The following is a 24,793-nucleotide window of genomic DNA, read 5'->3' on the forward strand; positions in this document are numbered from 1 at the left end:
CTGTCTTCATGAAGAAGACTGCCATTCGTTATCTCTAGGGAAACAAAGTCTTCTGTTGAAAGAGACTGCCATTTGCCGACCTTGTCGAGAAATCCTTAAGCGGAACGAACTGTCTTCTGCTGAAAGAGACTGCCATTCGTTGACCCGTCTTAGGAAAAAGTGAGCAAACTGTCTTCTGCTGAAAGAGACTGCCATTTGCTGACTTTAAAATAAGAATTCTTAAACGAACTGTCTTCATGAAGAAGATTGCCATTCGTTATCTCTAAGGGAACAAACTGTCTTCTGTTGAAAGAGTCGGCCATTTGCCGACCCTGTCGAGAAATCCTTAAGCGGAACGAACTGTCTTCTACTGAAAGAGACTGCCATTTGTTGACCCGTCTTAGGAGAGAGTGAGCAAACTGTCTTCTGTTGAAAGAGACTGCCATTTGCTGACTCTAAAATAAGAATTCTTAAACGAACTGTCTTCATGAAGAAGACTTCCATTCGTTATCTCTAAGGGAACAAACTGTCTTCTGTTGAAAGAGACTGCCATTTGCCAACCCTGTCGAGAAATCCTTAAGCGGAACGAACTGTCTTCTGCTTAAAGAGACTGCCATTCGTTGACCCATCTTAGGAAAGAGTGAGCAAACTGTCTTCTGTTGAAAGAGACTGCCATTTGCTGACTCTAAATAAAGAATTCTTAAATGAACTGTCTTCATGAAGAAGACTTCCATTCATTATCTCTAAGGGAACAAACTGTCTTCTGTTGAAAGAGACTGCCATTTGCCGACCCTGTCGAGAAATCCTTAAGCGGAATGAACTGTCTTCTGCTGAAAGAGACTGCCATTCGTTGACCCGTCTTAGGAAAAAGTGAGCAAACTGTCTTCTGTTGAAAGAGACTGCCATTTGCTGACTTTGAAATAAGAATTCTTAAACGAACTGTCTTCATGAAGAAGACTGCCATTCGTTATCTCTAAGGGAACAAACTGTCTTCTGTTGAAAGAGACTGCCATTTGCCGACCTTGTCGAGAAATCCTTAAGTGGAACGAACTGTCTTCTGCAGAAAGAGACTGCCATTCGTTGACCCGTCTTAGGAGAGAGTGAGCAAACTGTCTTCTGTTGAAAGAGAATGCTATTTGCCGACTCTGGTGGGGAAATTCGAAAGCGGACAAACTATCTTCCGGAGAAGATTGTCAATTGTCGACCTGCTTGGGAAGTCCAAAAGTGGACAAACTATCTTCCGGGGAAGATTACCGTCTACTGACCCGTTGGGGATAACAACAATAGTGAACAAACTATCTCTTTGAGGGAGATTTCTGCTTGCTGACTTGCTGGGGAATCCCGAGTATATGCCTCAGTGACCCGGGCATGAACATGATCAAAGCCTATCTAGGCTATGCTAATTATGAAGTTATGAAGTACAAAGCATGCATGAATATGATGATTATAAAACGTAAAGTGAATGTGAATAGAATTGTCGCGGATGTGAAATCCTGTGATACGTCTTGAACTTTTGTTGATCATAAGATGTCTTCTTCTTGGAATTTGTACTTTGCACTCTGTCGGGGATACCTCATTTTTAGTTACCCGCTGTCTTGAGTGACATGAATTGAAGTGAAGATCCGTCATCGGGAGATGTTCGCAAAGCAATCTCATGGGGAAATTCGTTCCCGGAGTCTCAACCGTTTTCGGAGCAACTGTTTGCATTCTTCCTATTGTATGTAAACCTTAGAAAGAAATTTCCCCTTTATTTTTGCGAGTAAATTCATTTTATTTTATGAAAACATTTGTTTCAAGAAAATGACTGTTTAAACTTTAAAATGCATTTTAAGAAACTGAATAAGACTCGATTGCAAAGAAAAGGCACAAAGCTCAAATTATTATTTATGGAATGGTGACCAGCCAAAGGCTTGATCCCATGGAATATTTACAAAGTTGGAAATTGGTAATTTTCGGGAAAAGGGCTACGATGAAACGTGACGACCATTATCTTTCCCTTCCACTCTGAGTTACGCTGTATTCGTGCTTCGTAGAAGATGACCTACTGATGATGAATACTTTGCTATGGATTTTGAATGATCAAGTTTGTCCTGAACACAGTTACTTGCCATTATTGCACCCCAAAATTTGCCCACATATTTATTCCCCAACTGGCTTTCATATCACATTCATATGCATACCTCATCTAGGCCACTCATCCATTACATTCATTCATATCATGGTTACTATTCAAAAATTGATAAGAAAAGAGCTTCTGCAGAAGAAATTCCTGATAAAAAATAAGAGAAGATTTGAAGTCTGATTGTATGACATCACTCCCATTGAAATCCTCCTAAAATCAGGGTTTCATCGTCTCCAAGCCAAAGCTTTGATTAAAAGATACAATCCTCAAGTTCCTCAAGCTTTCCAAGTTAGGGTTTTGACCAAAGTCAACCCTGTTGACTTTTTGGTCAAAATTTAATCAGAAGATGATTTTTGGGTATGAAGTATGGTTGCCTTGAAGAAATATATTCATCGAAGCTTCTTTGGTTGAAAACTGATTGAGAATTGGATCAGAAACTGATTAATCGGGAAATTCATCTAGAATCTGAAAAATCAAGAAAAGCTGACTTTTTGGTCAAAGTCAAGGTCAACTGTCAAATATTGACTTCTGATGCGAAAATCGGTCAAAGAAAGTCAAAGAAATAAATAAAATTAGAAAATTATCAAAGTTACCAAAATTAGAAAATTAGTTGAAAATGGGAAATTACCAAAAATAGAAAGTTTGAGGACTTAGTGAAAATATGGAGAATTTGAGAATGGATGAGAAGCCCGCTTCACCATCATTTTACACATTCCAAAAGGATTTATTTCAAGAAAATTTTAACATCATAGTTGTTGATTTCATGGAGATCCACAACTTTGTAGTTGAAGGTTTCTTCATTAGAAGCAAGGATAAAAAGATACAAAGCTATGAAGTTGGAAGGTTCCAAGTTATCCAAGACAAGTAGCTGGGCAAAAATCTGGGCATGACGCGAGCATTTGATCAAACAGTTTGTGTGCCATTTTTGAAGTTAATTTCAGAGAAGTAAAAGCATCACATGGAGTCAATTCCAATTTCATCATACTCTATTCCATGCTCCTTATACAATGAGCCAAAAAAACATTGATTTTGGTGGTGTGGTTGAAAAAATATAGGGCTCCAAAGTCATTCCCTTGCAACTGTACTTGGCTGGCCCTTTGGGTTAGGGCACGTGCATGCATTTCATCAAACATGTGGCGTGTCACATTCAAGCCCAACTTTAGAGATCTACGAGCATTCCCTTGACTCAAACTTCACACCAAGCTACTCTATCCTATGGCCTCTATCCAACGGGCTCAATGTCATTAATTTTGGTGATATGTTTGTCAAAATATGGAGCCTTAAAGTAGGTTGCTTGAAGGTGTAAAGAAGCTATGGGCATGATGCAATTTTTGGCCACACGAGTCGGTGATGATCATGTAACTTTAGGGCTCACTTTCATGCATCTAGGAGCCTCGTCACTCAATCTTTCCAATACAAAACATGTTGTATCATGAGTCCTCTTTGCTACGAATCCAAGAGCAAAACATTTGTGGTGGAGGTTGGAAAATTAGAGAACCTTAAAGTGGAAAGCTCAGGATTATTGAATTGGCAAGCATTGGTTCGATGGGGCGGCAGTATGGCATATACCATCATCATTTCAAAATCCCTCGTTACAGTGAAAGTGAGTCAAGTATCGGTCCATGGAAGAAGCTATATGCATGATAAGTGTGCCTCTTAAACACTGAAGTCATATGACGTACTGAGTTGAAAAGAAAACAAACTATTGCTCGAAGAGATTGATGGCTGCAACATTTCCAATTTGGTCCTATCCATCGACTTGCCGAAGCCTCATATCAATCCATATCATTCCTGAAACTCATCGACATCAATGGCATGCTATCATAATTCTTTTTCTTATCGTAAATCTTAATCAAGTAAGGGTCTATGGAGTTTATTGCATGCACGCGAAGCCAGCACTTTGAACCTGAGTCATACGATATTGGCACGATTATTTGGTATCAAAAATGCAATGTTGATGGACAGGATGCAACACGATACACCATGGGCACAACAAATTGCACCGTCATGCACATAGAAGGAATTGATTACCACAAGTGTATAAGAGGGAGCATACTCCAAGTGAAAATGGACTGACATGGTGAATTTAAAACAGAAGCGCTCAGCTACAAACCACACCATAACAATACACTCACCATATGAATGTCAAAACCTTCACAATTCACACCACACGCTCTCACTTTCATTTCCTCAATATTCACATTCTTCTCCATCATTTTCTTCTCTCATTCTCTCATTATTCTCTCCCACTTTTCTATCCATAACAAACTCCTAACAAACTTCCAACCACCACACCAATCTTCATCTTCTCTTTCGAAGCTTCACCACCTCCATAACCGTTTTTCGCAACCGTACCTCCATTATCGGTCATCACCTTCACCACCTTCGTTAATCAATATCATCATCAATCATCTTCAGTATTCAAATCATAATCATCGTCACGATACGGTATAATCATCACCAGCTTCATTCTCTTCATGTAACACACAAATGGTTATGGTTTCTTGAGGAAGAAAGTTCGGTTACGTATTTCTTCCAAGTGTTCATCACTTCCGGTATCCACCTCCAAGATTCAAGAGGAGTTTGAGTTTATTTCTCAGTCTGTTATAGAGGCATCGTACACGTGTCTTGATCCGAACGCGAAGAGTAAAGGTTTTTCAAAGATCCTCGTTCGATATTCACAACAGGTAAGTTCTCGTAAACCTTGCTCAGCATGATAGAAATATGTATAGGGGATGTGCATTTGTCACGCTCTTGCTTGATTTTTGGGTTCGGATCTACTTTTGTGCTTTGATTTCATGGTGTTAGCATTCGTTTCACTTGAAATGGATATCGTATGTGGAATCGGAGAGAAATTCCGAGGGGAGAGAGGGTCTTGCTTTTTGTTTCCGACGTTGGTGGTTGTTGGCTCCGCCGTGGATGGCAGCCCGATCCGCCGGAGAAGAAGATGCTTGTTGCGTCACTGTTCACGTGAGAAGCATGCTACGTTCTCATATTTTTGTTTTAAATTATTAATTATGGAATGACACGTGTTGCATCATAATTGGCCCATGGATGTATTTTTGTCCTTTTGTAACTTAAGTGTTAGTTGACCTATTGATAATTTTGCTAATTGTTTCAATATGTGTAGGTCACGTTTTTACTTATTTTAATAATGCATGTGATGAATAAAAATGAGAAATAAAAAAGGTATTGGACTAAGACTGGTAACTGGGCCTGGCGCGTTGCTTCCCACACCCCTAAGACTGGGCCCAAAACGTGTAACACTTAGAGCCAGTGCGTTTCCCTTTTACTTTTTCACCCCCTGGTAGACAGATTTTTGTTTTACTTGCAATTTTATTTTCTCTTTAACTCTTGCTAGTTTTAACTGAGATAAAAATAAATAAAAATATGATTTAGGTAGTTTCATGTGTGTAGATACTTTTTGTATTTTTTATAGATTTTTAGAATTTAGTTTACTATTTTTAATAAATCTTTTCTTCACATATGTTCATTTCCTTTCTATGTTTGCTATGTTTTACAAAATAATTTGTTTAAGTGCCTTAGGAGTCGAATCTAATTGCCAATTTTTGTGTGATTTCAGTAGACTAATACATGATAATGTGTACAAAAAATGAAGTTCCAATTCCTTGTTTTGGTTAGGTTTTTGCTTAGGGTTTTAGACCCGATTAGTGTGTGTTTCTAATTGACGTTTGTGTTGATTTGTGCTCATAAGGTGCCATGAACTTTTGTAATTAATTTGGATCCTTTTTGTACATATAATTAGGGATGTTTAGAGGTCCTAAAACCTGAAGTAGAATTTTAAATCACTTTTCTTCTATTTTTACTTGAATTTTTCTTTTTATATGTACATAATTGCTTTGTTTAGTATTTCCTTGTGAATAATTTCATTTTGATTGACATAGGGATAGAACTTCATCCTAGTATATCCCCTTTAGATTTTAGTTTAGATCTTAAATAGGATTTAGAATAACAATTAGGCTAGAAAATAGGTTAGTGCCCCCTTTTTTCATTCTTTTTCTTTTCAACTTTAAAACACTAATAAATAAAGAGGCGAATCACATTAAGAAAGTGATAGAGAAATGAGTGGGATTAATTCCCTAATCTGTTTCTCAATCACTTAGTGGCATAGAAATGAGTGGGATTCATTCCCTAATCTGTTTCTCGATCACTACTTAATGGGAGAGAAATGAGTGGGATTCATTCCCTAATCTGTTTCTCGAACATTAATTAATGGGATAGAAATGAGTGGGATTCATTCCCTAATCTGTTTCTTGAACATTATATAATGGGATAGAAGTGAGTGGGATTCATTCCCTAATCTGCTCCTCGATCATTATACATTTTTATGTGATTCAAATCGCAAGGTAAATCCCCTTAAAAAATACCCAACCAAAAACACTTAAAACACTTAATAAATGCTCGAATTAAAACAAAGTAATGAAGTGGTGCGAAACCTTGTATTGGGTTTCGCTCATCATGTAGTTACATAAAAAACACAAACCCAATTCATTCTGCTGCTAAGAACAAGTTAAGTCCATTCCAAAATTAGGCGTATAAGTCTCCAAAGGTCGAGCATCGTGGATTGTGACCTTAACCTCTGTTCAACTAAAAAACACAAAACAAATGGAAACTATGGAGCCGAACTACGGTCGATCTGATTCCTGAAAAGGATACGTAGGGATTGGGTCGCGGGGCCTAAGCGAGCACACTTGTAAATAATTCCTTCTTTTCCCCATATTTCTTTTGCATGCATTCGAATTTAGGTTTTAGACATTAGACACCCTTTAGATAGAAACAAACATAGGTGGATACCATCGAGTACGATGGGTGTGAGGGGTGCTAGCACCTTCCCCTTGCGTAACCGACTCCCGTGCCTAGATTCTCTGGTCGAAAGACCTTGTTCTTATTCTGAGTTAGGTTTCCTGGTATTCCTTTCCCTTATGGGATAAATATATTAGTGGCGACTCTGATCTATTTTTCGCGGTAGCGACAGCTGGCGACTCTGCTGGGGATGTCGATAGACCTGTGCGGGTCCATTCTTAGCGAGTCGATCCTAGCCTTTGTTTGTTTTTGTTTATTGGGTGTTTCTTTGTTTATTTATTTGTTTACATATTGTATATATATGCTTCCATATCATGTTTAGTTTCCTGCTTGCATATCATGTTTATTTCCTGCTTGCATATCATGTTTACTTTCCGCATGCATCTGGACTATATTATGGGTCCCCGTGGGGACTGGCGCACGCTCGCGAAAAATGAACAGAGTCGCCACCAATATATTTATCCCATAAGGGAAAGGAATATCAGAAAACCTAGCAAAGGAAGGAACAGGGTCTTGCGACCAGAGAATCTAGGTACGGGAGTCGGTTACGCAAGGGGAAGGTATTAGCACCCCTCGCGCCCATCGTACTCGATGGTATCCACCTATGTTTGTTTCTATCTAAAGGGTGTATCTATGTCTAAACCTAAATGCGAATGAATGCAAAAAGAAATACGGGGAAAAGAAGGAATTATTTACAAATGTGCTCGTTCAAGCCCCGCGACTTGATGCCTACGTATCCCTTTCAGGAATCAGAGCGCCGTAGTTCGGCTCAAGATTCGTTTGTTTTTGTGTTTTTTAGTTGGGCGGAGTTAACGCTCGCGCTCTTGCATAAGGGATCGACCTAGGATGCAATAGAGCGGAGATAACAATGCCCTTAAGAAAAGGAGATGAGAGGGAGACTTTGAGTGTTTCGAGGAAATCCCTTAAGCAAGGGAAACTCGAGTTACTCTTTGGTTGGTGTTTTTTAGAAGTTGGGAACTTACGCCTGAATGGGACCCTTAAGCAAGGGAGATCCAAGCACTCGAACATTCCCTTAAGCAAGGGACGTTTGAGCTTCCATTCCCTTTTTAAGAATTTTCACTTTGATTATTAGTGTTTTAAGTATTTTCTTTGTATTTTTTATGGGGAATTTATTCAAGTATTTTTATTAGTGTTTTATGTTGAAAAGAAAAAGAATGAAAGAGGGGAGACTAACCTATTTTCTAGCCTAATTGTTATTCTAATCTAAGTCTAATGGAATGGGGGAAAGTTGTTTAAGCATTTCACAATATATTGAAAATATTCACAAAAAGAAAGAGAAATAAAATCTAAACTATTCACGAAAAATATTCACAAGCAAATTGCATTTTTTATTCATGTTAGAAACTATTTTTGAATTAAAACAAAAAATTACTTATTTTTTTATGGTTTACTAACCAATCAAAAATTATAGAAGAAAAAAAAAAGGCAAACAAATTAATTAAATTCTAAAATAGAACCTATAAAATTCTAAAAAAACCGATTGGTTAGAAACACATTTTATATTGATTTTGTTTAAGCAAAAATTGAATTAATATGCAAATGGAAATGGAAAGAAAACCTATTTTTATTATTTGTTTTTGTTAGTCAGCAGGGGGTGCAAAAGCATTTCAGAAAGAACTAAAATTATCTACAAGCAGAAATAGGGCCCAAAATAGGGGGGGGGGGTGTGAACAACATAAGCGCTAAAGCCCAGTCCAGAAGTGTGTGGTGCATTAGCAACAAGGGGGCGCAATTCTGAAAAGGGCAAGGCCCAACGCACCTACGGCCCAATGTTACAAACTAATTACCAATTCTATTTCAATTTATTTTGTGTTTCATTTATTCAATAGCATATGGTTTTATTATTGGAACGTGACATGAAAGTATGCAGCATTAACATCAATTGGTCATTTGAAGTTTAAGTTGAATAAGACAAAAATGAGTCAAGGACCAATCAGAAGCAAGCAAGTCATCCACTAATCATTAGCAAAAATAAAGCACTATTCGGATAAGAGAAAGTGACCGGTACATGCAGGCCACGTGCTCACCTGAGATGCAACCTCTAAACCTAAACGCCGGCGCCGGAGGTTACTCCGGTCACCTTCTCCGACTGTTCCGCGGCGGCGTCCTACACATTTTTTTCAGAAATCCACAAGGCTAACACTGTTCGCCTCGGTTTTTTGCGTAGATGATGGATCTGGCCTCCATTTCCCTTGAATCTTGCTTAAACCTCAGAACCGAATACAACTTTAAAACTCTAACATCTAACATACTCATCAAAATTCATACTAATAGTATCAAAACGAGTCTTACGCTTTCTTGAACTCAAACATGTGAATCAAACACTCGAACATCAACAAAATCATGCAAACCGAATCTAACTCTAGCGTTGTATTAAACTTCACACGAACATCACGCACAGTAACACACGAAGGATGCATTCAGATATGATTGAGACTATCATGCTTTTGGTATGTAGAGAAGGAACTGAGAAAGCTTACCTGATGAATCTTTGTAAGGAGCGTATGAAAGACGACCTTGCGATCTCACTCCTTGTCTTCGATCTCGATGATATTCTCGGCGAAGCTGATGATGATGAAGCTAGCTCAAGAAACCAGTACACTAATGAAGATGATGATGACTCAGGTTGAATGGAGAAGCTGTAGATCGGTGGAAGATGCAGTATAGATTGATGAGTACGATTGGAGACTGATGAGGGAGGTTAGAGGTGATTAAAGGTGGCCGGAGAGTTCTGTTATGGAGGTTGGAGGGGGTTGTTATGGTGGCCGGAGAGTTCTGTTATGGTGGTTGGAGGGGGTTGTTATGGTGGCCGGCGAAGTTAGTTACAGTGGCAGTCGGTGGTGGAAGGAGTGGAGAAAGAAAGAGAGGGAATAGGGAGAATGGGAAGAGAGTATTTGGAGTGAAGGAAAGTGTGAGTGTGAGAGTTTATGAATCGTGAGAGAGTGTAGAGTGAAGGATATAGCTATTTTTATATGGCAAGTGATTAGTGAGTGGTGAGAGCTTTTTGAGTGTGGGACTCTAATGCATAGCTTTGCAACAACTTTTCTCATTTTTTGAATGTGGGACTTGGGATGCAATGCTTAGTGAACAAGTATATGCATGTATAGTAAGTCTTCGATGAGCTTTTCTGAATGCAGGTTCTGCATGGGCCTTTGTAGCAATGAGTGATAATGACTTGTCAGCAACATCTTCATGCAACACCATCCCAAGACACCATCTTTAATCATGTGAAACTATGGCTATAGCTCACCATCTTTCTTAAACTTGGAGCCAATTTAGAGAGACCATAGCATAGTTTAAATTTGAAGTTGAAGGCTTCTTGAGATGATGCTTGGAAATATAGAACAGTGAACTGGAACATGGTGGGTTGTTGCTGCATGTGGCTTGTGCGCGTGGCTTGGCTTCTGGCTCGTGGTCCTTGGCAAAATAGCACCTTGAGCAGGGCTCGACTTTGGAGTCCTCTTTCTCATTCCCCTCTTATCCAAAATTAATGATCTTGATCTCATTGGATAGAGGGCATGACATAGAACATTTAAAGATCAATCTTGCTCAAGGTGGAGACTTGTGGAGGAAGAAATTCGAATGTGAATCTAGCCTACCATGTGCTTGATGATATGCATGCGTGCCCAGAATTTTATGCCCAGCCTTATGCTGCATTCTGGCCAGTGTGAGGGCATGACTTTGGGGGCTTGCCATTTATTCAATATTCATCCAATTCACTCAATTCTTGTTTCAATGGATAGAAGAGATGGCAAGGAAGAGATGCATACCAAGCTTGAACTCATGGCACTTCTGTAGAGCTCTAAAAATGGCTGGAGATTTGGCATGCCATGTGTTTGTTAAAATGCCAGGTCATGACCTGACTTGTGACCTGGAATATGACTTGGTTCAAATGAGTTTTCAGCAACTTCACAACACTTTAGCTCTTCATACAAGCTTCAAATGAAAAAATGTCCAACTACAAAGTTGTTCCCCTCCATTAGAGGAACAACTTTGATGTTGGAAATTTTTCCAGAAAACGCCATTGGACACGTGTAATCCAGTGCTGAAGTGGACTGCTCAACAAGATTCAAAACACCCAAAATTTTTCTAAGTGTTGGAATTTTGCCTTTTTACTATTTTTTCCCAACTTTTTGCTGAACTCCCGATTTTATCCATCCTTCGACCTTTCTCGACTAATTTTCCTCCAAAAGTCAATATTTGAATAATTCTTCTGATTTTGACCCCAAAAGTCAACTGTTCTGATTTTTCCGGTTATTGATGAAATTCCCGATTAAATCTCTTCTAGCCAAATCCAGTTAAACAAACACATCCACATAGTCAGTATGAGAAGCTTTTCACACATAGAAACCATTCCTGATTAAATGTTGACCAGAAAGTCAACTGGTTGACTTTGGTCAAAGAAACCCTGATTTAAAGAACCGGATGATTTGCAAGCTTGCACTCTTCAATCAATGCCCTGATTTGAAGCAGGGAGACACCCCAATCCAGGAGGACTTCAATGAACATAGAGCCACATGATTATACCTCAGTTTTCTCATTCTCTGATCAAACTTCTTTGCAATGGAGCTTTTTCTTGCTAGCCCTTGAATAACACCTATGATATGAATGCATGGGTATGGATTATGACCTAAGTGATGTATGTACATGAATGCAAAGCCTAAGCCAGTTAGAAGTTAAAGGGTAGGACAAATTTGGGGTATGACAGCTGACCCTATTTAATCGTCTTATACTCGAAGGTGAGATTGGCGCCAGCCTTTCGAACATTCGAAGTAGAAGAAGATTAAATACCGAAGACCTGAAATTTGTCCTGAGGAGATGGAGTGGTTTTTATTCCTTTATTTTCGTTTTGATATCTGCTGGGGAAAGAGAATTTTTGTTTTTTCTGATGGAAATATTTACAGTGAGTAATTGGAAGAACGGTGATAGCTTGTAACGTAGCCAAAGTGCCAATACAAGGTTCTCAAAGGAAGTGATTATTTCCTGGAAGTGGTCGGAGCAGAAGTATGTCTGGTGGGAAAATAGGATGGACAAGTGTTTTAAAGGGGATACAGACGAGTATCGAAAGAATGACACATACGAGCGTCAAAAGGAGATACAGACGAGTATCGAAAGAATGACACATACGAGCATCGAAAAGAGATACAGACGAGTATCGAAAGGATGACACATACGAGCATCAAAAAGAGATACAGACGAGTATCGAAAGAATGACACATACGAGCATCAAAAGAGAGATACAGACGAGTATCGAAAGAATGACACATACGAGCATCAAAAGGAGATACAGACGAGTATCGAAAGAAGTGACACGTACGAGCATTAAAAGGGAGATACAGATGAGTATCGAAAGAATGACACATACGAGCATCAAAAGGAGATACAGACGAGTATCGAAAGAATGACACATACGAGCATCAAAAGGAAGATACAGACGAGTATCGAAAGAATGACACATACGAGCATCAAAAGGAGATACAGACGAGTATCGGAAGAATGACACATATGAGCATCAAAAGGAGATACAGACGAGTATCGAAAGAATGACACATACGAGCATCAAAAGGAGATACAGATGAGTATCGAAAGAATGACACATACGAGCATCAAAAGGAGATACAGACGAGTATCGAAAGGATGACACATACGAGCATCAAAAAGAGATACAGACGAGTATCGAAAGAATGACACATACGAGCATCAAAAGGAGATACAGACGAGTATCGAAAGAATGACACAGACGAGTGTTTGAGAAGCTTGGTAGATGGACTTACCGGGGATCGGGATTTGGTTTTGAAAATGGTGTGCCTGGACGAGAGGCGAGGGATGCACAACACAGGGGTTGGATCTGAAAAATTTTCCCGTACGAGGGAAGGGATCACGGAGACTAGGGACGACCAGGCTCGGCAATAAGATGACAGTAACCACGGGGGATTACGGGGATATTGATGCTGACGAAGCATAAGAGTTACATTGATCCCTCAGGCCAAAGGCGGGGTGTAACTCTTCAAGAGTGGCAATCGTTCGAATCGCCACACACCAAGTATGATTATTCAAACGATTGAAAAATGAAATGGGTTGAATGTCCACCCTCATTCGCACTCTAATTTTCGCGCGGCACACGGGAAATAACCATGACAAGACTAGAGACGACTAGACTCGACAAGAAGGCGATAGTAACCACTGGGGATTACGGGAATATGGGTGCTTACGAAGCATAAGAACTACATTAATCCCTCAGGCCAAAAGGCGGGGTGTAGCTCTTCAAGAGTGGCAATCGTTCGAATTGCCACACACCAAGTATGGTTATTAAAACGATTGAAAAATGAGATGGGTTGAATGCCCACCCTCATTCGCACTCTAATCTTCGCGCGGCACACGGGAAATAACCTCGGAGACAACGATTCTGACGAAGAAAGACATTGCATCCGATCCATATTGGGGAGATTTCTTTTGGGGTTGAGGACACCAGGTATCGGCACCATGGCTGGAGGAGATTTGTAATGGAGTAGCAGATATCAATCGGAATTTGTAAGGACATTTCTCCAGTGGGGAAGTAACATTGTCATATTGAGGGATGATTTGTATTATCTGGCTTATGCTTTGTATGCATGTTTGACTTTTTCTATGGCGTAATGTTCCGTCTTTGACGGACATGCTACGCTTTTGAGGATGTAATGTTATGTGCAATGGAAACTATATGCAGAGCGCCAAATAAAGGCATCGGTGTGATAGGGGAGCAAGACCATTGGGGTCCGTTGCCTGTTGTCTTGAAATGCCAATACGAGTTGACGTTAGAACCCTACAGTACCAAAGACTATTGGAAACTGTGCTGAGGGTTTGAGCATAGCTCTGCTGGGGAGGAAGTGACTTCGCCCGACTTTCCTTACATCCTATACTGCTTAGGGAATCATGAGTTTTGAGGGACCATTCTTTGTCTGCCATATTGAAGAGGGATATGGACCTCTTCAGGTGCCCCATGTTTACCAGCACTGATGAATTATACTCTTGAACTTTCATGCGGGATGATGACGACCTTTGTGACATGTCATAAGCCAAGATGATGGCTAGAACCTGCAACCTGCACAGAAAACAACGTTTGGATGCAAACGGTGCCCCCTAGAGCACTTTCATGTTTATGTAACATCATGTTTCGTTTTGATTTATGATTATTACCCCCAGGCTTTCAATGCAATGTTTAATAACGAATTAAATCACACCTCGCATGCGGAAAATGAAAAGAAGAAAAGGAAAGCTTTTGTCGCAATATCATTTTATTGATGGAGTGCCTATGAATAGGCTTCTATACAAGGAAGCAACTCCTAAATGAGGTAGTTGCGAAAAAGAAAATAAAATGCAAAGAGCAAAATGGCAAAGAGAAATGCTCGGATTTCCATTAAAACTGATATTGCTACAGTTCCCATATCCTCGATCCTCTCAATGCTTTGCTTCAGAAGGGTAATGGTTGGATTGATCTGTCCGTTCTGCCAAGGGCGTATAGTGGTCTTTGTGAAGGATATTCAGACTGCAACCTCTCGCTTTTGATCCCTAACTTTTGCCTGGATCGCCCTTTCGGGTTTTCAATCCAGCGGGATACCCCTTTTTGCCTAAGTCGCCCTTTCGGGTTTTCGACTTAGCGGGTTATTCTTTTTTGTTTTATCCCTAACTTTTGCCCAAACCATTTTGGTTTGCCGGGATGCCCTTATTTTTGCCTAGGTACGTCGACCTAGCGGGTCTTTTATGCGTAGTATTTTTTGACTGAGTCTGAATTGACTGGAAGCGGAACGTCTTCCCCATCCATCTTTGTCAGGATTAAAGCACCACCTGAAAATGCTTTCTTCACAATGTATGGTCCCTCATAGTTGGGAGTCCATTTGCCCCTTGGATCGGTGTGAATTGGCAAGATCTTCCTTACGACTAGGTCCCCTGTGTGGAATTCTCGAGGCCGAATCTTCTTGTCATACGCTTTCTTGATCCTCTTTTGGTATAACTGGCCATGGCAGATAGCAGATAAGCGTTTTTCCTCAATTAGATTGAGATGATCAAGCCTCGTTTGAACCCATTCTGTTTCATCGAGCTTGGCGTCCATCAAGACTCTCAACGAAGGAATTTCCACTTCGACAGGTAGTACGGCCTCCATACCGTAGACAAGAGAGAAGGGGGTTGCCCCAGTTGAAGTACGAACCGAAGTTCTATAGCAATGCAAAGCAAACGGTAACATTTCATGCCAGTCTTTATACGTTCTAACCATCTTCTGGACGATCTTCTTTATATTCTTGTTAGCAGCTTCGACTGCGCCATTCATCTTTGGCCGATAGGGTGATGAATTGTGGTGTTCAATCTTGAACTCTTCACACAACTCTGCCATCATCTTGTTATTAAGATTGGACCCATTATCAGTGATGATCTTGTTTGGAACCCCATATCGGCATATGATCTCTTTCTTGATGAAGCGAGTAACGACTTGCTTGGTTACGTTCTTGTAAGAAGCAGCTTCAACCCATTTGGTGAAGTAGTCGATAGCAACAAGAATAAATTTATGTCCATTTGAAGCTTGTGGCTCAATTCGTCCAATCATGTCTATACCCCACATAGCAAAGGGCCAAGGCGACGTCAGGACATTCAGAGGAGTTGGAGGAACATGAATTCTGTCGGCATACACTTGGCATTTGTGACATTTCTTCACATACACATAACAATCACTTTCAATCGTCATCCAATAATATCCTGCTCGCAAGAACTTTTTTGCCATAGAGTGTCCACTGGAATGAGTTCCAAAGGATCCTTCATGAATATCCCGCATGATCAATTCTGCTTCGTGTCTATCCACGCATCTGAGCAAAACTGAATCATAGTTTCTTTTGTACAGGACGTCTCCTGACAAGAAGAATTTGGATGCTAACCTTCGAAGCGTTCGCTTATCACCAATCGTAGCATCTTCGGGATACTCTTGCTTCTCAACATACCTCTTGATGTCGTAATACCATGGCTTTTCATCATACACATCTTCAGTAGTGAGACAGTGGGCAGGGAACACATGTGCAGGTTCTTTGTAACGGAGGATCCTTATGTCTGGCACTTCTTTAGGGGAGCTAACTCTGAACATAGCTGCCAAAGTAGCCAAAGCATCTGCCAATTGGTTCTCCTCTCGTGGGATGTGGTCAAAAGTGATTTCCTCGAAAGCGGGCAACAACTCCAAGATATAGTCCTTATAAGGAACTAAATTGGGGTGTCGTGTTTCCCAATCACCTCTTACTTGATGTATGACCAAGGCAGAATCCCCGTAAACCTCAAGGATCTTGATCCTCATATCAATGGCTGCTTCGAGGCCCATTATGCAAGCTTCGTATTCTGCGACATTGTTTGTGCAATCAAAGCATATTCTAGCTGTGAAAGGGATGTGAGTTTGACGAGGAGAAGTCAAAACTGCCCCAATACCATGGCCCATAGCATTTGATGCACCATCGAACGTGAGAGTCCATCGTTCTCCTGGTTCGGGTCCTTCATTATCATCCAGTTTCATGATATCTTCATCAGGAAAGTCAAACTTCATTGACTGATACTCTTCTAATGGCTGATGAGCAAGATGATCTGCAAGGACACTTCCTTTGATGGCCTTCTGTGTGACATACTGGATATCGTATTCTGATAAAAGCATTTGCCACCGGGCTAGTCTTCCTGTAAGGGCCGGTTTTTCAAAGATGTACTTAATCGGGTCCATTTTGGAGATCAATAGAGTGGTGTGAGTCAACATATACTGCCTCAGTCGGCGAGCAGCCCATACCAAAGCACAACAAGTTTTCTCGAGTAGTGAGTAACGGGATTCACAATCGGTAAACTTTTTGCTCAGGTAATAAATGGCGCACTCTTTTCGACCAGACTCGTCATGCTGGCCCAGCACACACCCCATAGATCCTTCAAGCACAGTTAAGTACATGAGAAGCGGTCTTCCAGGGACCGGAGGCATGAGGATTGGTGGCTCTTGGAGATACTGTTTGATCTTTTCGAAGGCTTCTTGACAATGATCATCCCAACGGATATCTTGATTCTTGCGCAACAACTTAAAGATGGGTTCACAAGTGTCAGTGAGATGAGAAATGAACCTGGCTATATAATTCAATCTCCCAAGGAACCCTCGAACTTCTTTTTCATTCTTCGGTGTTGGCATATTCTGTATTGCTCTTACTTTATCAGGGTCGACCTCAATCCCTCGTTGACTCACAATGAATCCAAGTAGCTTTCCCGATCGCACTCCAAAAGTGCACTTGTTTGGATTAAGCCTCAACTTGAATTTTCGCAAACGAGCAAACAATTTCTCAAGATATACCAAATGTTCCTCCTCAGTTTGGGATTTTGCAATCATATCATCGACGTACACCTCAATCTCTTTATTGATCATGTCATGGAAGAGAGTCACCATTGCTCGTTGATACGTCGCACCAGCATTCTTAAGACCAAAAGGCATCACTTTATAACAATACGTACCCCACGGAGTAGTAAAGGTAGTCTTGGTCATATCTTCGGGAGCCATCTTTATTTGATTATAGCCAGAAAAACCATCCATGAAGGAGAACACCGAATACTGAGCAGTGTTGTCGACTAGCACATCAATATGAGGTAGAGGGAAATCATCCTTTGGACTTGCCCTATTCAAATCTCGGTAGTCAACACACATGCGTACCTTTCCGTCCTTCTTAGGAACAGGTACTATGTTTGCAATCCAAGGAGGATACTCACACACAGATAAGAAACCAGCCTTCAACTGTTTTTCAACTTCTTCCTTGATTTTCAAAGCCATATCAGGTCGAGTTCTTCGTGGTTTTTGCTTTACAGGTGGACATTCTGGTTTGAGCGGTAGCCTGTGCATAACTATATCCGTGTCTAGTCCAGGCATGTCTTCATATGACCAGGCGAAGATATCAACATATTCTCGGAGCAACTCGATCAACCTTCTCTTCACATCACTTTGCAAAGCGGCACCTATCTTGACCTCTCTCTTTGATTCTTCTGTACCGAGGTTGACGATTTCTATGGCTTCTTGATGCGGCTGAATGGATTTCTCCTCTTGTCTCAAAAGTCTTGCCAATTCCTCAGGGACTTCACAATCTTCCCCACTATCCTCATCAGCTTGGTCAATTGGATTCTCAAGGATATCAGGATGTGGAACTGTAACATTATCATTTTTGATGGAATTCGAGCCAGATCTGCACGATGAATTATTTATGCCTTAGAATGCAACACATAAAAAAGGAAAAAAGGAAAGCTTTGCCATTTTTGAAAAAGTATTTAAAGTAAAAACAAAAATGAAAGAAATGGAACAGTAATTGCATGCGAAGATATGATTTTCATTCAATATTAAACAAATTGAAACAACATGGGGGCCCTTCTTTATACAAGTGGTCAAAATGCTTAGGGCGAAGCATATGACTTATCGAAACAAGAAAATTACATCTCCATAAAAGTGACTCTAGGGATGTCCAAGATAGTCCAATTGTTGAGTTCCTGTCCAGGCGCAGCATGGAAAATGAATCTGGAGAGATCTTCTTCATCATCATCATCCACGGCGAGAACTTGACTTCCAGAACTGGTGCTTGCACTGACGAACACTTGAGAAATGGGGGGAATCACCTTCTTTCCAGGAATTATGCTGAGTTGAGTAGAAGAAGATGGTTGATACCCAAGGCCATACTTGTCTCGCTTCTCATGGACATCAATCAGCTTGCCCCAGGCACTATGGGGAGTACCAGCTTCTAAGAAGGCCTTAGCATCATTTAAAGACGAGAGGGGTGCTCCGAGTTCCTTCTTACTCTCAGTCACGGGGAGTTTATCAACCGACACAATCTCTAAGGCTTGAAAAGGTGTCTCTTGTATCTCTCCCTCCACTTCAACATAACAGTATGATGCCAGATTATTGACTATCAAATCCTCCTCACCAGTGATCACAACAATCTTGTCATTCACAACAAATTTCAAACACCGATGGAGGGTAGATGTCACAGCCCCAGCAGCATGGATCCAAGGACGACCCAAGAGGCAAGTGTACGAAGGACGTATATCCATAACATAGAAGGCAATATAGAACATGTGAGGGCCAATCAAGACAGGCAAATCAATTTCTCCGTCTACGGACCTTCTAGAACCATCAAACGCTCTAACACTCATGGTACAAGGCCTCATCATAACCCCATCCATACTCAGCTTGAACAAAGTAGTTTTGGGCATCACATTAAGAGAAGAACCCGTATCAATCAGCACTCGAGACAACACAACATCCAGACACTTGACAGAGATATGCAACGCTTTGTTGTGTGCTCTACCCTCAGGCGGGAGTTCATCATCAGAAAAACCCAAACAATTACCAGCGACAATGTTGGTCACAACCCCTTCAAACTGAGGCACGGTAATGTCTTGAGTCACGTGAGCGGAAGCCAGAACTTTCATTAGAGCATCACGGTGAGCTTCTGAATGCACCAAGAGGGACAAGATGGAGATCTTGGCTTGGGTTTGGTCAAGTTGATCAATCACTTTGTAATCACTTTTCTTAATGATCCTCAAGAGTTGCTCGGCATCTTGTGCATTACGTGTTACAGGAGGGTCGACAGCAACTTGCTTTCCCTTTGCTTGTACATTAGCGTCCTTATTGGTCTCTTTAGGAGGCGGAGGAGGGGCAGCAAAGATCTGACCACTACGAGTAATGCCACTAGTGCCAGCAATATTTGTGATGCTCGAATTACCCACTGGAGGACAATCATATTTCTTCCCTCGAATGTACACAGCATTATAACTCCAAGGAACAGCCTTAGAATTACTCACAGGAGAGGGGACGAGAGATGAGGTTGAAGAGGTCAGAGGGGCATCTGGAACCTGAATAACCAACGGAGTTCTCGGAGCCTGAATGACCAAGGGAGTACTCGGAGCACGAATGACCAAAGGGGTGCTTTGATTCTTTGACACCTCAGCAGGATAGTAAGGTATCTCTAGAGTAGCCACATCTTCGTTAGAAACAACCCTTTCCACTCTAAGAACGCCTTCATCCATCAGTTTTTGAACCTCTTCTTTCAACTTAGCGCATTCTTCCGGATTAGAAGAACATTCCAAACAGAAGTCGTGTAATTCACACAAAACCTTTTGTTGCATGAGATGCTCTCTGATTGTTGCAAGCAGCATCTTAACCTCATTAACATCCGTTACCATGATCTGGTCGTCACATAACTCAACGACATTGGTCGTGCCAGCATGAGGAGGCATAGGATTATTCTGCACATTAGGACCAGTGGGAGCGAACGAGATAAGCTTGTCATCAAGGAGATCCTGAACTTTGTACTTCAATGCTCTACACCTTTCAATCGTATGGCCTGGGGCACCTGAATGAAATTCACATCGAGCATTAGCGTCATATCCGGGAGGAAGAGGATTAGGTGGAGGACCCATTTCGCGGAGTTGCACCAATTGACCAGCAAGCAATTGGGGGAGAAGCTGAGCATACGGCATGGGAACCGGATCTATACGCCTGTCAGGGTATCTTTGCCTCTGTGGACCTCTCTGACCTTGAGGCCTAGGATTCTGTTGGCGATTCTGAGGAGCAGCAGCTTGTTGTTGTGGCACGAAAGGCTGTTGAGGTGCCACCCAAGGTTGTGGAAGAGCAGCAGCATATGCCTGAGGGATATACGGACCAGGAACAGCATAAGGCATCGGATAATAAGGAGGTGGAACAGCAGAATATGCGGGAGCTCGGCCTTGGTCAACAGAAGCGGTGCTAGTCTCACCTTCCTTCTTCTTCACAAACCCAGAATACGGCTTCTTACCATTGCCACCTGAGTTTCCAGGACTAGTAACACCTTGAATGGTACCAGCTTTGACACAGTTCTCAACCCTCTCACCAATGATGACCACATCCGAAAAGGAAGGAGTAGTATTACTAACCATGTGCTGAAGATACGGCCCCTTCAGAGTTCCCATAAACAGATCAATCAACTCACGGTCCAGGAGAGGAGGTTGGACACGAGCAGCAAGCTCACGCCACCTCTGGGCGTATTCCTTAAAGGACTCTTCAGATTTCTGTGACATATTTTGCAGCTGTGCACGGCTAGGAGCCATAGCAGTATTGTAGTGGTATTGTTTCAAGAAGGCGTCGACAAGTTCTCCCCAAGTACTGACATTAGACCTCTCAAGTTTCATATACCACTCCAACGGGGCTCCAGTGAGACTGTCCTGGAAAAAATGCATAAGCAGAGGTTCGTTCTCAGCGTGAGCGGCCATCTTACGGCAGTAGGAACGAATGTGAGTCTCTGGGCAGGTGACTCCCTTGTACTTATCAAAGTCTGGCACCTTGAACTTCGGGGGAATCACAATCCCAGGTACCAAGCATAGAGCAGCAGTGTTGAAACTCGAAGTTTTAGCAACCTCAACGGCCTTAAGGCGTTCTTCGAGAGCTTGGTACATCTTAGCAGTTTCAGTCAACTCAGCAGTAAGATCATGTTCAAGATCGATAACCTCATGGTGGTCATCCACTACTTTTGGTATCCCCTCAACAGGAATCTCTTTAGTCTTTACTCCCCCATCAGTAGAGTTGGTAGGAGTATCCTTGACCATCCCAGCGACGCTCCTTCTGAGCTCTTCTTGTCCTTGGACAACGACATGGAGAGTCTCCATAAGTTGGGTCATTCTTTCCCCCATAAGATCCATATCCCTACGGAGGGCAGCTTGATTCTGTTCAAATTGGTCCATGATTCTCTTCTCGTTGTTTCTGGTGCGGTAAGGATGTAAGAAAGTCAACTTCGTCGTCGGAAAAGAAATCTGTGTTGGAAGGGACCCCAATTAGAACCTGATAAAGACCTGAAAATGCAGTATGATATGAGTGCATGGGTGCATGTGTGCATGTTTTATTATTTTCAAGACTTTTTGGCTTTGCCTCAAACCAACAACACCAGATAATGGAAGAAAATAATGAAGTATAACCAAGATAAACACAACCAAGATAAGCAAACATAATTGATTAATTCTGCAACCAAGTTCTTGAAGTACAAAATATTCTGCTCCCATGAGCCAACAAATACAGAAATAAAATCAGGAATCCCATCCAACAGGTCTGGTGGTGATTCTACAACAAAATCAACATTTAAGCAGGGTCCTCCATATCCACATGACGGAGGGGGCTCTCCCCAATGTTCTTATCACTCCAAGTCTTCATTTCTTCAAAGAGCTTCTTGGTCTCAACACGGGTGGGTCTCTTAATGATCTCTTGAATCAGCAGGTCTTTTCTGAAGTGCATTGTTTCCATGTGACGATTCTTCACCTCCCAATACCTAGCTTCCTCTTGAACTTGGGCATTACTCTGGTCCTTTTCTCTTATCTGGCCCTTCAGCTTTCGAATCTCTTCATAACACTTCTCTATGGTATTCTGACGATCCAGCAAGAGTTTGTCTGCTTTCTTGCGACGAGATTTCTCTGAATTGGCGTTTTCAGTCTGAATCTGGAGCTTTTTAGTCAATTCTGCCAACTGAGCCTCGTAATGTTCCTTTATCTTCTTCTCTTGGGTTTCAATAGTTTTAGAATTCACAGTCATTCTTGGCCTCTTCTGAGAAGTGCTCCCTCTAGCATATAATTCTTCAAGCTCTATTTCTCTCATTTTCAACTTATGAAGAGCAGAAAGCTTCTCTTGTCTAGCAGTGTTCATCTCAACATGCATCGTTTCCACTTGTTCAGTCAATTTCCGATTCTCTTCCACAGTTTGGTTGTAACGGGGCATGGAAACAATGTTGGGTTGTTTACCAGCAGGAGGGTACAAAGGGTCCTTAGGAGGGAAAGGCATCCCTTGGGTATTGGCCACAGTCTTGACCCACTCAGTATAGTCTCCATAAGTTGCATTATCTCTCTGTCCAAAATGCTTCTTATCTCTCCAACAAATACTCTTCCAGGCTTGCACAGCTTCTGCCATTTGTCCGATGTTGGTGGCCGCATGATAGAAAATGTTCTCAGCAATCTCAGTTTGCTCAGGAGGATTGATAAAAGCATATCCATAAGTTCTCCTAGCCAAGACGGGATTATAATTGATCCCACCTCTGATACCCATGAGAGGTACATTGTTGAACTTTCCACAACTCATAACAACTTCCATGTTATCCAAAGATCTATTATACCAGACAATGTCCTTGGCCCTAAGCCCCATAATCCTTTCAGCCCATTTAGATGTGTGCCTACTATCAACGAAAGCTCCACGCTCAGGCAAATGTGATCTAAACCAACGGTATAGCAACGGAGCACAACATCTGACCAAACCTCTCTTCTGACTATTCTTGTGATGAATGGAGTGATAAACATCCCCCAGAAGTGTAGGAACAGGATTCTGCAGAATGAATATGTGAATGGCACTCATATCCACAAAGTCAGGCACGTTTGAAAACATCATGATACCATAGATACACAGGGCCAAGATAGCCCTAAAAGTGTCCCATTCTTTTGCTTCAGCAGCATCACACCCTCTTTTAACCAAAAACTCCATGCGGAAACCATGACAACCTCCTTTCTTGGAGAGATTTGCATCGACAACCGACTTGCTCAAATAAAGAGCCTTGGAGATTTCAATGGAAGTGGGAGCCTCCATGGTGCCATAGTACGGAACTTCTCCCTTCTTGATCGGAATACCGAGGAAAAGAGAATATTCCTCCAATGTGGGAACCAAAAGATAGTCGGGGAACGTGAAGCAACGGAGGGAAGGATTATAGAACTGAAGCAAGGTATGAACTCCCTCTTGCTCGTACTTGGTGAACGGCATCTTGAGAAGACTCAGAATATACCCATATTTCTCGCGGAACTTGGTTGATTCATCTGGCGTGATCTTTTTTGCTAAACACTCAAGAGAATCCAGATTCGGATTTGGAAACGTATAGGAAATGTTGCGACTACCAGTCTTCAATGGTGGAGCCATGTGTTGGTCGGAGACAAAGCCAAATTTTCCTGAAAATAAATGAACATGCCTGTCAAATGATATGGTGGAATGCATTTCATTGGGAGAATCCTAAGGTCTTTTCATTATTTCTTTTCTTTTTCTTTTCTTTTTCTTTTCTCTTTTCTTTTCTTTTCTTTTTTTTTTGTTGCAAAAAGTGCACATTTTGTCACTATTTTTGGAAATAGACTTTAGGATTCTCCACGAATGAAGTGAGGTGGATGCAATAACATGATGTGTCATGTGTGTGATGCAGTGAGAGACTGAATGTCCCTCGCAGCTCTGAATAACTGGGTAACACTGAATGTAGCAGGTTCAAAATTCCGGCTTCAGATTGCAAAATGGAAATCAGGGTATGATGAAGGCTAGTATCCTGTCCCACCCCAAACTCACAGGTATGAATTCTAGACACGGACAGGTGGTCACTAACGGTCACCAGGGTCTACAGTTCCCATGGGGTACAAAGTGTTTGAGGCAACAAGCGTGCCAGACACAGTGTTCCATGAAAGAACCTCGCCCAGTTGTGGTACCCCATGTCAATCTCAGCCATAGCAAGCGCTACGGGAGTCAACATGAGCATCCACGCTAATCCTATGTGTCACTTGGCCTGGGTAGTGGGCCTTTTACATCATACAAACCCCCCACCTGCAAAACAGAACAGAAGACCCCAGGGAACACAAAATATAATCCATATGCATGATGTGCAAACAGAAATAAACATGATATGTAGGCAAAGAATAAGCATGCAAACATATATACAAGGTATAGACATAAAAACAAGTAAACACCCAGTAAATAAACAAACAAACGCAGGCTAGGATCGACTCGCTACGACCCACAATAGGTCTAGCAACATCCCCAGCAGAGTCGCCAGCTGGCGCACGCTCGCGAAAAATGAACAG

At 41.5% G+C, this 24,793-nt stretch overlaps 1 protein-coding gene across 1 annotated transcript; it reads right to left on the reverse strand.

Moving 5' to 3' along the window:
- Positions 1-22,064: 22,064 nt before the first annotated feature.
- Positions 22,065-23,873, reverse strand: LOC131649385 (uncharacterized). The gene is made up of 2 exons (XM_058919150.1): positions 22,718-23,873; positions 22,065-22,561 (listed from the first exon to the last, which is right to left on the reverse strand). Exons 1-2 carry the CDS (start codon positions 23,871-23,873, stop codon positions 22,065-22,067), a joined length of 1,653 nt encoding a protein of 550 aa, XP_058775133.1.
- Between the last annotated feature and the right edge of the window lie 920 nt (positions 23,874-24,793).

This window comes from Vicia villosa, linkage group LG2 (genome assembly GCF_029867415.1).
Source record: "Vicia villosa cultivar HV-30 ecotype Madison, WI linkage group LG2, Vvil1.0, whole genome shotgun sequence".
Taxonomy (NCBI): Eukaryota; Viridiplantae; Streptophyta; class Magnoliopsida; order Fabales; family Fabaceae; genus Vicia; species Vicia villosa.

Excerpts from the sequence above, each read along its gene's own strand:
- LOC131649385 (XM_058919150.1), bottom strand. The coding sequence starts at position 23,873 with ATGGCTCCACCATTGAAGACTGGTAGTCGCAACATTTCCTATACGTTT. Across the intron at positions 22,562-22,717 it reads CCCTTTGTACCCTCCTGCTG|AGCTTGAAGAATTATATGCT; the intron begins GTAAACAACCCA and ends TGAGAGAAATAG.